This window comes from Pleurodeles waltl, chromosome 8, assembly GCF_031143425.1.
Source record: "Pleurodeles waltl isolate 20211129_DDA chromosome 8, aPleWal1.hap1.20221129, whole genome shotgun sequence".
NCBI lineage: Eukaryota > Metazoa > Chordata > Amphibia > Caudata > Salamandridae > Pleurodeles > Pleurodeles waltl.
In genome coordinates this window covers 369,589,639-369,604,829 of record NC_090447.1, presented here as the reverse complement: position 1 = coordinate 369,604,829, position 15,191 = coordinate 369,589,639, and the positions used below count along the sequence as shown (strand labels likewise).

The following is a 15,191-nucleotide window of genomic DNA, read 5'->3' as shown; positions in this document are numbered from 1 at the left end:
GCAGACATCTATTCAAGTTTGTCTATGAATGAGCCATTGCAGATTGAAAGTTTTATTTTTGTCCCTGACTTCTTTTATTTGGTTAAAATAAGTTTGATGTAGGCCTTGGCTGATGTAGGGCTTGCTCCATTTCTGATCCGTGATCACTGAGAACTCTGTTTAATCTGTGTTTTAAATTAATGTGTTGGTAAAACAGTTGAGGCAATAGCCTTGGTAATTTTGAAAAATGTTTCCAAACATAGCAGTTTGAAGAAGAGAAGCCTTTGTTGTTGTTGAAATTGAGAGGTTAGAGCTGAGGCAGGTGTGATTGTTTTACCCTGTTTGTTTTTTGTCTGAAGATATTTTTCAGACCTTTGGCTTTGGAGATGAAGCAATCCTCTGGGAACTCATATTGTTTTTATGGCTAGGTATAACTAAATTGGAGGAGTATTCAGGATTCTGGAATTCAGTATTAATTTGTGAGCTCTGTTTGACGAACAGTTGGCTTTTGAGATGCACCAAGCATAATGAAATATTTAAACCTTTATGACAGTGGCTTTAGAGATTGTGCAGAATCAGTTTGTTAAAATGGTTATAATTGTCCTTCCAGAGCCTTTCAAGTGCCCATTCATTTTTTAGAGACTGTAAATTATATGTCAGCTCTCTAGCTTTTCAATTTCAATGACCGTGCATAATTGAGAAGGTCTTTAGTGGCTCAAGTCACAAAGCATGCATGCCTGCAAGAGGTGGAAATGCAGACTTTACGGAACATTTACACTAAGCCAGTTAAATAAGGAAGTTGTTATCCAGATTACTTTAGAGGTAGTGGAGGTAGCATTCCGTCTGTCAGTGGCACTGAGATGAAGATGTCCTTCATTATCAACAAGCCAAAAACAGGTTTGAAGAAAGCAGAATTTAAATGAAACAAATCACTATCAGGATGCATAAACCTCTCATTTATCTTAAAATGACAATTTTTTCTTGTGTTATTCTTTCTTCCTTTTTATGTCACTGGCATTTTGAGAAAGGACTATGAAAACATTCATAGAAACTTTTGGAAAAAGTTCTTAAGCAATATGGATTTGGGCAGAGGATCACAGAAATTCACTACATTGTTACTGAAATAATCTTCACCATAATGATACATTGACAAAGGACAATTTTTCTGTCATCGAATTCAGGGCCTAATTCACTGAAATAGACTTGAAGTAAGCCTAATGCAAATTATCCCCATGTCTGGTCTTAAGCAGTACCATTTGGAGATATTTGCAAATCTCCCCTTCCAAAATACCTGTAACTAATACATTTTCTTAAGCAGCACTCTTGAATCCAGCAGATATACTAAAAACGCTAACAAGCGATTTCCTTTTCCTTTGTTTACCTTTTTCATGTGATCAGTAAAATGTGCTAATTAGCTTCAAAGAGGTTTCACATTTGTAAATTAGTTTTAGAAAACATTTCTTCTTTGACTCAAGTTTTTCCCTGATGTGTGTGTTCTCCTCCAACCATTGCTGTGAAAATCAATTGCATTTGGATCTCCCTTTATAGTATGTACATCTATGTGGACACTTCAATAACAATTGTTGAGAAATATTTAACCAAATTTGCATGGGATTTCAATGCCTACTTGATGGACATGTCCTTTGGAACATGCTCAAGACACGCACAAGATAAACATAAGAGAAAGCTTGAAATTACAAAAATTACACACATTTTAGCAAATGACAGTTTTTTTTATCTCTCTGATTTCCATCAGTTTATAACTTTTGTAAATAAACTGTAAATTACACAATGTTAAGGTATTCCTATTGAAAGGCATAAATCAGTCATAATTTAGAAACCCTCCTTTGCAATTCAATCCTCATTTTCTTCTTAATGGCACGCAACCTATATTATTATTTCATAAATAGAATTAATTTCCATACCACCAGGAATGAACTATCATCCTTTTAAAGCAAAAATTATTATGATGCATTGTGCCATTTTTATGAAGGTTCAATGTGTATATCTACTCAGAGGCATTTGAGAACACTTCCACATCTTCAAAGAAACCACCTATTTTAGATTTTGGGGTTGGCACCTACTGTAATGTATCATGTGCCTACACAGAGAATTTAACCTCTTTACCTTCCGTTTTAAAACATTTAATCATAGCATTTTGTCTAGTTCTGACCAATGATAAAACAAACAATAAAGGTGGTAACTATCCCCCTTATCCTCTGTCTGACTTCATTACAAAATTAGGGGAATAATTCCTATAAGCAAAACAATGTTTCTTGGGGAGACATTTAATGATGATCTCTCACCAAAAATGTTGCACCTATACTATTTTATTCTAATGCATTCACCACAAATTATCAACCCAATCAAACAGGGTGTCTGTAATCCAATTCAACAGCTGTGAAAATGAATCTATATAATAAAGGCGTACCCTTTATGTTAACAGCTATTCTATTAATGAAGGTCTCCTGTTAATAAAGCCAGTTTGTGCAGTCCTAATGAGTTTGAATGAACTGTCCTATATGACAAATGTGTAGGTTACATTGAGTAGGATTGGAGATATTAGGTATGCCTAAAGACATGCTGTTAATCTTAAAATCAACCAGTATCCTTTTTTATTCATCGGTCATTTCATGTTTGATAATGTCAAAGACTTTTGACACTTTATAGGTTTTTCCCCAAAGAAACATAGGAAAATGTTTACCCATCTAAAACATGTTTAACTTCTAATGCCTCAAAAAGCAAAGTGTCTCCTGTAATAGAGCAATTTTAATAGATAAGAAATAAAATGTTTTACTCTGTTTGTATTTCTCCAGCTATTAACATTTCTTGATGCTATCTTGTATTAGAAAGATTAGTAAACTAAGTAGTCAGCTTACTACTTGCTTAAACAGAATAAAACTTCTAAGCTCTGAGAACTGTAGACGAATCAGAATATATTCTATTCTATTCTGTTTTCTTCTATTCTATTCCATTCACCAAACTAAATAGTTACAGTGTAAGGGAGCCTGAAAAACTGCCCATAAAAAGCTAGACATTCAGCAACAAAACATTACTTCAGTAGTCACCAATGAACGGCCACCTAGACTCACAACAACATGAGCATTATCAAAAACTGAGGCACTACTAGTAAAATAACACTATTCATCTATTGTAGAAGAGCAAACAGATATTATCTCTTAAATATTTGCAAATATTGCAAACCCACATAAATAGGTAAACTTGTAAGAAAGTGATATACATATTCTTTATCTAAATGCCATTATGGGATCAGTAGTAGTCAGTCATCAAAATAGATGATTATATAATAATCAACAGAAATTGATGAGCAATTGTTAAATTAATGTGCTGTTTAATCAAAATAATAGATGTAACCATTATGTGTATGTTATGTAAAACATGTTTGCATTTATAAAATGTTGAAATAAATAATTTAAAATACATAGGTAATATTTAAAAAACAATGCCAAGTACATGTAAACAAATAGTTGAATATTTGACTGAAGTCAATGAAAACTGACCAGTACCAGATGAGCACCCCACAGTTACAAAACTCAAACTCAAAAGTCCCTAGCACTTTATAAGATGTCCAACTTTTCAAGTTGATAATATATTTCTTTCTGAACTGTGTTATTATAAGTCACTCTTTTCTCATTCCTTACTTTTCAGGTTAATTATGCATATAAATATATTTCCTGAACCCCTGCCACAAGGCAATATAGTTTTATGAAAATACACTTCCATTGAAAATGATGTCTATCAACTCTGAAGCACATTTGTTGACAATTTATTAAATGTATGGGAGTAAACAGGTTTTGGTATACTGTACAGGCTACTGTCCGTATGTTCTTTACTTTTGTTGTGGTGTAACAGCCATTTAGTGTCACAGAGGGTGACAAGTGTGTCTGTTGCTATATATCATATCACTGTACCTAATGACATAATGCGTGTATTGCACACTGATCCCATACACCAACATCACCTTGTACATTGTCTCCTCCTACACCATATATGAGTTATACCACCACCTACACCTGTCACAGCATGATGGTTCTACCACCATCATTTACACATGCACATGTATTTGCATTCTATGCCACCACGTTTACATGCATACCACCTACACCACATTACTTTAACAACTAAAACCACCTACACCAACTAGGCATGATGCTATCACCAGCAACCGAGACCACCAATATCAACTCTCTTACATGACATTCTATAACGCCTTCACCCTTTTAAACTACAAAAATAATGATCCACTTACACATTCAGGCACCAACTGCACACAAAATTACCACTCACCTCCTGCATGTTTAACTAAGAATATCCCATCACATTACACAATAGTACTCGACACCCTACACAATCAACACATTCACACTTTCAGCTGTATACCCTACTGCAGCACACACTGCACCTATATAGAACCTACAATGCCAGCTATACCATCACATCTTCTCTGTACCCTGTACACCAAGACTACAAAATCCTAGGTAGACACATATGCCCTATGCCATCAAGTGCATCACCAGCACCTGCATATTTCGACTGCTCCTCACTCCACCAGGGCCCATGTAGAACAATGAGCATATGGCACCACTTGCCTGACCTTCATCTTGTTCTCTCCCAATCATTATAATCCCTCCCCATTACTATCTCAGGACACTGCCCCTACGTATACACCATCACAACACCCCTCACATCCCTTACTACCGACACCCACAGCATGACCTGCAACCTACAGCATATACCCTGCCTATATGGTCATCAGCATCCACATGATCACCTATGCCACCAGTGTATTTCTCCCCCATTGCTCACTCAGGCTTGTTGAGCCTCTAGGGAGGTTAGGCTGCCATGCTTCCGAGCATCCACCCAGTTGCCCCTCAAAGCAAGTTCCTTCCTACCTGAAGCTAACACCTATACGTTCACTTGCTTATACTCATAAAATACATCATCATCTAAAGTCACACCACACACTCTCTGCCAATATATGCCATACCTCTTCCAGCACATACAGTATGGACCTCCACCTACTCTGCCACATATACCCTACAGTGCCGCATATACACTACATCCCACGATATTCAAGCACTTACACTACAACCTGCAAAACCTCCCACCCAATCAACTAATCAATACTGCTCATGACAATACCTGCACCTCCTGCATTATACAACATATTATCAGCAAGCAACCCCCATACAATCACTGTTTCCACTTGCACCCTGCACTACCAGCACCAGTTTCATTCTGCAGACTGCCCTGCACATACACTATCATATATGTGCTACAGCATAACATATCCTGACTCACCACAGCACCACCTACATCCTGCATTATCTGCACTACCAGCACACAAAGGAGCTGATCTAGGCTTTTGCGGGTTACTCTGCAGTATTCAGTGATGGTAGGGGCATCAGAGACCCAGTGGTTCCCTCTTCTCTAAATGGGGAGAAGGTAGTGTGATTTTGTCACAGTGGAAGCACAGCCAATTTATGGTAGGTTTTCTTCTCTGCTTAACTCAAAATCACCGCTGTAGTGTGCCCCTTGTACACACAAAGTTCGCATAAGCTACGGGATTTGAATGTGAACAGGACATGAGTTGCATTTACTAATGCTCCCTTTTCTAGAAAGCACGTTTCCAAATAAAAATAAAAAACGGTGAATGGCTTTACCAATGCCAAGTGGAAAAAATCCTCCCCCGCTACGCCTCTTTACTTGAATATAGCAACCACCGGCGCCATTGTATCCTTTCCATCTCATGCACGATCCCACAACGTGTGTGCTCTAAGCACACATATTACAGACCACTGTTTCCATAACCCTCACATTGTCACTCGGGCTCTTTTCTATTCTTGTTCTGTGAAACATCTGCGTAGGTTGTGCCACGCTTTTACCTCGAGGGAAGTTTGCACTTCTGTTGAATGTCATAGAGCTGCTCCTATCCTGTCTTTATGACGATCTGGTTAATAGCCTCTGCCGCACTGTATGTATTCTAGGTATGAGGGAAGTATGCTGTTACACGAGCCTCTTTTATCAGGACTGTGAATGGGAGATTATACTACGCCGCCGAACTGCAGATATTCTGTTTGCAAGAGGGGTTTGAACTACTCTTGTGTAAACTGGTTTTCCTTTGCAGTCTTTATAATTATGTCTGTGCTGCCGCTGCAGTATTTTACCTGTTGCGTGTGTGAAGGAAGCATGCTGTGCAGTTGGAGGTGTTGTTGCTATATTTTGGGAACAAGGGCGTGTACTCCCGCTGCTATCTTGTACAAATCATGTGTAACAATCAATCTTAAGCTGCTGATTCTCACTTTGAACCTGCTCTGTGTGTTTCTCATTCTTGAAAGAAACTTTTTCACTATAAAAAAAAATTAAATCTCATTTTTTTCAAACCTTGGTTCATATTTCCATTGCCTCAGTTGGGAAAAAATGGACATTTAAAATCACAAATGTGCCCCTTGTAGTCAACTAGCACTTTCCATCCTCTTACTAAATGATAGAGACCTGCTAAGTTTGTGTATGTAAGTCATGCTTTGAACAAAAAGGCTGTTATGACTCAAAAGTGCTTTACCTCCTTCCTGTGATAATGATTCACATACCACGGTGTTCTATTGATCCATCAATTCGGGTGACTCAGTTGATGCTGTGGAGAATATGATCTAATTGTTCTTGTGCTCTATATGACATAATTAGAGGCAAAGTGAAATAATAGACGTGTGTGTGATGTGCTAGGCTGATTCCAGTGTGCTTTGCGGTGTAAACGACCTTACATTGTCGGTTTATAGTAATAAAAGTAATAGTCACTTTTCTACTTTTCTACTTGCAGCTGATGAAAAAGAAAGGAGCGTCAACATTTCTCCAGAGGCTGGAAAGAGGCGGGCCAACCACGGTCACTACGCAGCTCAGGGTCAGTGGCAATTCATTATCAGGCCAGTGCTAAAATGTGATGTGCATATTACAGGCAGATTTTGAGTGAATTTCTCCAAAGTTTTGCACTAGGGAGTCGTTAACCTATGTCATATGAAGTGTGGTTGCATTCTGAAACCAATGTTGTGTCGATAATATTTGGGTTTGTCGGCAGTCCTGTTCGTATCACGTAAACAGATTTCTGTCAGCAGTATTTTAATTTGTTTTGGGCTTTTAGTTTACTCAGAGCAAAGCCCTAAGAGCCTGTTTTTAGTATCATATTGGATCGAGTTGTGTTTCTTTTTTTTTAAATTGTACAATAAAAAACATCGAACACAGTAAATTAAAACATCGTCGCCATCTTTTACACCGCTGAGAGAGATCTGTGTACCTGATAGGGCCTCAGTTGAGTAACTTCTGTTTTGATGGTCAGGTGTGCACTTCCCTGAAAAACACAACCGACTAGCCACCAGGTATGTCCTTAACAGACACTGCAGAGAGGCCAGGACTTGACGATGCACGGAATTTGACAGGACAGTGGAGGGGCTCCAGTGGCTACAATATCACAAGTGTTAACCCTATCTTTGGAGGGTCTTTTTAATGTTATTGTAAAGAGTTCAGTGTGCATCTCCAGTTCCCTGTACCAGTCTGATGTGGCACGGCCCTGCAGTTTCTTAAACATCTCAGGGGACCCAGTGGCCTTTCTCCTGGAGCCCAATTTGATCTCATTTGGAAGTCGGGAATGTCGTGCTGTTAACGTTCAGCAGGCAACTGTCCTTGCCCTCAGTGAGTTTGGGTGTGAGATGGCTGACACTGCTACTGTTTGATCTGCCACTGTCATTCACAATTGCTCACTCTGGCTGCGATCGATTCATGGATGTTGGATTTATATAGTGCTTATGTGACAAGTGACACAAGAATCATCGAACGCCACTGACTCTCAATGATATTATGGGGTGACTTCATATCCCACCTACAGCTTTTCACCAACAACCTATTTGCTACTAAGCAGCTTGTGGAGGTGCGACGTGTGGAAACCACACAAAATGAAGGTGGCTCAGAGAGCCCTGATTACTTTCTAGGCCTCGACTACAGACAACTTCATCTGCTTGCTTGCAAGACTTATGAATTCCTATACAGAATATATACTTAGTGCATGATGGGGTGGTTTATTATTCCCATATGTCTGTTTTTGTTTCAGTGACTTTTCAACCCTATGCTTGTGTGTGTCGCATCAAGCAGTATTTTGGCCCCACAGTGTTTTGATTGAATGAGGTGTATCCTTCCACCGCTGTCTTGATGGTACTCATTTTTAGTTTGCATTTAGCATTCCAGGGAAGTGCATCCGTATTCTTGCTCTTTCTCAGCTTTTTTCAGTGTCACCAACAGCCTTCATTTTTTCTCCTCTCTCCCCTCCCAGATGCTCCCCAACTCTCGTCCTGCTTTACATTTTCTTGAATTCATGGTTTTTAAAGGACCCAGAAGCTGCAAAGTGCTGCCAGGCTACTTGCTTCTATTAATTGCATGCACACTTTGATTTTACTGTTTTGTGTGTCTTCTTAACCTTCCATGTGTTCTATTTTTTCCCATTCCCTGGTCCACCTATGCTCCTCACTCTGCTAGCCCTCCTGTTTTACATTTCTTCATTTATTTATTTATATATTTAATTATTTTATAGAAAGCCTGGCAGCCGTAAAGTGCTGCTGGCGGATCGCTTCCTTTTTTGGAATTGCCAGCACTTTTTAAAAACTTTTTAAAACTTTTAATGTACTTATCTGACATGGTCATGTAGGCTGGAAAATTAAAACTGGCTGTAATAAGACACTACCCATGCATGCTTGATGGCGCACAATGTGTATGTGCCATGACACATACGCACACATGGGTGGTCATCTTAGAATGATCCGTTACAAAACTGCTGCCTATGCGTGCAGATGTGTCATGGATGGTGCATGTGTTTACATGTTGGCAATAAAAAAGCATGGGCAAAGCAGATAGCTCGTTCTTTTAGAGCTAAGACCTAATGGCTTTGCCAGTGCCTGTTGTTCTTAGCACTACCTTCGTGATACTGGAGACCAGGGATAGGAAGAACAATCCCATGGATTGCATCAAGAAAGTCAGGAGCAGCAGTGGCTAGTCCTCACCACCCCTCATTGACATCTGTGGATGAATTCAATCACATTAGCCCATTTGACTTCCGCTGGTAACTATGTTGCGAGATCCTGATCCATTTCTGTCTACTGCTGGTGATATAAGATTAAATATATTGGGATGTATGACATTTACGTTTTATTGAAACTATGTTACGTTGAAAATCAATACAGTAAATTAATGTTTGGCTTTCTGGATAGTTGTTTTCAAAGGAGGGGTTCTACTACTGATTTATTTGAAAATGTTTGTTTTTGGCTTGTGCTCTGTCTACAGAAATCACTCATGGATATTATTGGAAAGATTAAAAACTGCACGCCACATTTTCTACATTGCATAAAGCCAAATAATTCAAAGTTGCCGGATACATTTGATAATTTTTATGTTTCGGCTCAGTTACAATATATTGGTGTGCTGGAAATGGTAAAGATTATACGGCATGGATACCCTGTGCGCCTTTCCTTCACTGATTTCTTGTGCAGGTAAGTACTCTGTGGCTCAGTCTCTTGTACTATTTTTCTCATGTAATTCTGTTTCTTGTATTGAAGCATGTCGAATATGCAGATATGTTTCTACAACATAAATTACACCTGTTTGATTTATGTAAACGTATACACAATATGCATATTTGGAGAACTGTTGTGTTTAAGTTGCTTTACTTTTTTTAAACTATTTTTTTTTTTTTTTAAAGTTAAACCATGTTGATAGATAATAGATATTTCAATTTCATGTCAAATATTTTGAAAGTAAGTTGCTTTTCAGTTCAAAACATGGGCAATTTGAAACATATAACAACTATTTTACTCAGCGTACATAAATATTTACGTAGTTTTCACTTGTGCAGCCAACTAGGCTCAGGCAAATTTTTGATGGGTTAATTTGGAGGATTTCACGCTTCACGTAGTGAGAAAGTCTATGAGTAAACTGCGCACTGCATCTTTAAATATTGCCAATCCCCTGTAGCCTCCTGCTCCATCCGACGGTAAATGAGGCTGCACCTCACTACACCCTTCTAATCTTGGAAGACTTTCAAAATTCTCCTCTTGTACTTCCCGACTCCAAAAGTGAGCTCTGGGGACTTCAAAAGTTCACCTGGGGATTTCTGAGGACAGATAAGGAGCCACAGCCAAAGGAAGATATGCAGCTGACAATTTTGGTCCAGAGCAGCATCGGAAAAGTTTACACAGATCTTTCATACAATCACACAAATAAAAGTATTGAGTCATGTACTAACTTTAGAAATGTGGGTGCTACCCGTAGGTTACAGCTTCACATCCAGCATGATAGATTTAGCCATCAAAAATCTTACATTGATTAAAAGGAGTATAGTATTACAAGATGATAGTGAGTGAACAACTTTAAAGGTATTGTCTACATTTAAGATAAACGTTATCTACTTTGTGCTATTGTCTAGTTTATACAGAAATTCTGCCTTCTGGAGGCTGCTTGCACTGAAAGATAGTTTTCATGGCGTGGTCATGAATTGCAGACACTTCAATTGTGTTTTTTAAGTTGGGGCGACACCATGGTGGATTCAGTCCACATAAAGCACACAATGAGCACGAGATGCTGACCTATGCACGTTGTGTGCTTACTTAGGGAATTGCTCATTATAAGTGTTGATTGGCAGATGTACATATTTTTAATTTTATTTTTATTGGAAAAATTTACAACATCACATCAATTAATCACATGTGATTGTAATAGCAGTTTATTACAATAATAATGTTTTGCACCTCAATAATTCTGCTTGTCACATTGAATATGACACTATAATGTCATACAGACCTGATTACTCCAGTTTATCTAGAGAAAGGTTTCGTTAAGCTTCAGAAACTTACTACATGAGCCTGTCCTCAATTCATAACATCACTCTAATCCCTTTATTGTCAGCATTTTAGATCTCCATTGTTGCAGTGTAGCTATTAGCTTTGTTTTCCAGTTCTGCAGGAGTATAGAACTTGCAAATAATGTGACAAAAAATATGATTTTCTTATGGTTTGTACTAAAACCAGCATCCGATATATAACCCAGTAATATCAATTGTAAACTATCTGAAAACTCGATGTTAACTATAGTCCAGCAATATCTCCATATGCAAGTCCAGTCCTCTGTCAACATTGGACAGTCCCCAAAATTGTGTGGCCAATTGCCCCCAACTTCTGTCGAATATCTAAAACATTTTGGCTATATTTGGGGTCAAGTTTTAGTAAAAAATATGGGCATTCTCTATAACTGCCATGTGGTGTAAAATTGCATAACACAAAAGTTTACCGCTTTCAGTACAGAAAAATATAAAGATTTCTCTTACCGAAGGCTCTTCCATAATGTGAAATTCTCCCAAGATCACCATTTCTGATTAATTCTGGTGAAAGCATACACCTCATTATATTTTGACAGTCTGTTTTTTCAGTACTTTACAGTTCTGCGTGTACTTATTTCCATCAAATCTTCCACTACATCCAATCTGGCCCTTATGATATTTTTAATCTGAACTGTTTAAAAAATATGCAATTTGAATAAAACAAAACATTGAACGAATACTTTTGAAAACCTGATGGCCGATTCTAAATTGGTCCACTTTTTCCACGTATTGTAATAAAAAAATATCTCTAATGTATATTTATCTATTTTCTATCTACATCCTTTCTTTTTAGCAAAAAGTAGTTGATGCCCTGTTGTGATGTCTGCCAGTCTGTCTAGTGGATCCATTATTACGACAACACCTGTCCTTTCTTTTTTTAACGCCCACTGCATAAGTTTATAATCAACTGTTTTTGTGACTTAGGGAGGCATAAAAAGTCATGTATTTTATACTCTTTCAGTATTCGGTCTAAAACAATATTATCCATTAACCTTTCAGCCCTTTTAGTATCAAAAAAACAATAACAAAGTGTGCAACATACACAAAATAATTATTTCTTATTTGACAAGGCCAGGCCACCATCCTTTAGCAACATATACAATATATTAAATGCCATTCTAGGTACTTTATTGGCCCAAATAAAGGCAGATAAAATATATTCAACTTCTTTAAACGACAATCTGCTGTAGTGCAAAGGGCAGTGCAGCATATAAAAATGTGAATAATGGCAAAACTAGTCTGCCCATTATAGATAATGGCAGATGATTCCATTTTGCAAATATTCAATTTTACTAAGTAATGTTGAATAATTAAATTCAAAGAGATCGTCTACATCTTCTGTTGTATATATACCAAGGTATCGATTGGTCTCTGGTTCACAATAGGTCAGAGTTCTAAAAGCAAAGGGGCATATTTATACTCCGTTTGCACCGGAATTGCGTCGTTTTTTTTGACGCAATTCCGACGCAAAACTAACTCCATATTTATACTTTGGCGTTAGACGCGTCTAGCGCCAAAGTCCATGGAGTTTGCGTCATTTTTTAGCGTGGACACCTACTTTGCGTTAATGATATGCAAGGTAGGCATTCCCGTCTAAAAAATTGACTCCGAGGCATGTGCGCCGTATTTACACTCCCGGGCAAAATTCACGCCCGGGACTGGGCGGGTCAAAAAAAATGACGTACGGCCGCTTTTGCGCCGTTTTTTAGCGCCTGGAAAAGGCAGGCGTTAAGGGACCTGTGGGCTCTGAAGGAGCCCAGAGGTGCCCTCCCATGCCCCCAGGGACACCCCCTGCCACCCTTGCCCACCCCAGGAGGACACCCAAGGCTGGAGCGACCCATCCCAGGGACATTAAGGTAAGTTCCGGTAAGTATTTTTTGAATTTTTTTTTGTGGCATAGGGGGGCCTAATTTGTGCCCCCCTACATGCCACTATGCCCAATGACCATGCCCAGGGGACAGAAGTCCCCTGGGCATGGCCATTGGGCAATGGGGCATGACTCCTGTCTTTGCTAAGACAGGAGTCATTTCTATGGGGGTTGGGAGTCGGAAAAAATGGCACAAATCGGGTTGAGGCGAAAAATTTGCCTCAGCCTTACTTGCCCCATTTTTTGGCGCCCAAGCTCCATATCCCCGTACGCCAGCGCTGCCTGGTGTACGTAGTTTTTTTCCACGCACACCAGGCAGCGCCGGCGACTAACGCCGGCTAACGTCATTGATTAAATTCGGCGCCCGCATGGCGCTTCAGAATGGCGTTAGCCGGCGCTAATTTTTTTGACGCAAAACTGCGTTAGCGCAGTTTTGCGTCAAAAAGTATAAATATGGCCCAAAGTGTCTGTTACATAACACAATTTCTCTGTGCAACCTATTGATCTTATATCTGCCTCCTACCAACTCGAATAAATGGCAAATGCCAAATGCTCTTTCTTAAATTTCCAAGCCTGGTTTTAAAAGAAAACACTATCTCACCTGCATAGAGTTTGTTTTTGGCCATCACACAAATTGGTGCCACAATCATCCTATCCTATTGCGAGTGATTCAATAAAAATAACAAATAAGACAGGGGAGAGAAGACATGGCACCCATATCAATTGAGTTCACAAATAATTGTACTTGTGCTCCTTGATATATCTTAAATATGGCTTGTGTAAATTTTGTGAGAAAACTAAATTCATCTAGGATACAAAAATGAGTTTTCCATTCGACAAGATCAAGCACATTCTCTACATTTAATAATAAGACCCGAGCAGGAACCTGTTTCTCTGAAAAAAATCTTAGTCTCTATTAAACATTTGTATTAGAGGGCAGTCATCTCCCTGCTATAAAATCACACTGATCTTCATTATTTAATGAACCCACCCCATTATTCATTCTAATTGGAAATAATTTCATTATTTTTTGTAGTAGGTATTTAGGAGGCTAATTGGTCCATTTGAATTTATATTTTTCAGATTGTTATCTTTTTAAAGAAAACTTACAACAACAGCTGCGTTAAACAATGGTGGAATATTTTCTCCTTTCAATATGTGATTAACAAGTCTCAAAATCTGTTGATTCAAAATATATGGACATTTTGACGGGATTACTACCCTCACCACATGCCACTTGCTAAAGATGTAACCGCTTATTCTACTTCTTGTAAAGTAACTTGTGTAGTTAGAACTTGACCTTTGGCTGATGTACATTTGACTTGTTTTCCACCAACCTAACCAGCCTTTCTGTATTAATACTTGAAACGTAAACTAAACTACTTGATTACTGTGGTGTGCAGAAGGAATGACCATGCCTAACATGGGTGACCAGCACTGCCATGACAATGTTGTTGATTCTGCTTTGCATTGTGCGACAGGGTTCAATTCGGAATAACAGACTTGCATAATGCTATAGTTCATAGTGTGTTCTATTTTATTTCATAACTTTGGTTTTCAATAGACTCTACCCCCTATTTTCATCCTATGTTTTGCTACCATATTTTATTTTAGTTTCATTTGTATTCTTTATAGGAGCAAGCATGCTGAGCGAAAGCTGCAATACATAACTTTTTCCTAAATTGGTTTGGGGGAAACATCTTTTTGTTCCTTTTTCCAGCAGAGCCTATTCACTTGTTTAAATCTGTTTATTAACATTTTCATTTTTCAGGTAGACAGTATACATGTCATCAGCTCAGTAACAGTACTTCTGCATAGATGGATTGCCTCCCAAAAGAGCCAGCATGTAGAGCATTTTGATTAAATATAAACGCAGAATAATACCTGTGGAGCACATAACATTAGATCAAAATAGAGACAGTGTATAATAGTGCGGTAACAGATGATGCAAAGCAGTATCATCTGGCTAGATCTAAAGTAAAAGCTATGTCATTCTTAACAGACATTCAAAATGTCACCTGTCATAAATTGTAAATGGAGCCACACCGAATCAGACAATACATGGGATAATCATGATTAGTCTAGTGTGTAATGAATGAGCCAGAATGAGGATATATTTGAACATTACGGGACCTGCAGGGGTGTTCTTCACATATGGGTGGCACGGAAAAAGCAGCAACCACCATTGTAAATGAACATCAAGTGGAGGGATCTTCCGATGGGTGAGTGGCAGTCTTGTAGTCTGCCAGTACGGTGGCCCATCAATTAGCCACAAGGTATTTGGTAATGGTAGTGTGTTCTCTTTGTAGAGGGCAACACTTTCCACCTGAGCCCATGCAGTCACCAATTGTTCCCAAGCATTGAGAAGAGGAGGAGTGGGGGACTTCCATTTATGTGTGATTAGACGATTAGCTA

General features: G+C 38.5%; 1 protein-coding gene across 1 annotated transcript in view; it reads left to right on the top strand.

Annotated features, from left to right (window-relative positions):
* MYO16 (myosin XVI) overlaps window positions 1-15,191 on the top strand; it is a 2,485,855-nt gene that overhangs the window by 1,757,478 nt on the left and 713,186 nt on the right. The window contains exons 26-27 of the mRNA XM_069204246.1: window positions 6,818-6,898; window positions 9,322-9,527. Coding sequence (XP_069060347.1) covers window positions 6,818-6,898; window positions 9,322-9,527 — 287 coding nt within the window. The remainder of the gene's footprint in view (window positions 1-6,817; window positions 6,899-9,321; window positions 9,528-15,191) is intronic.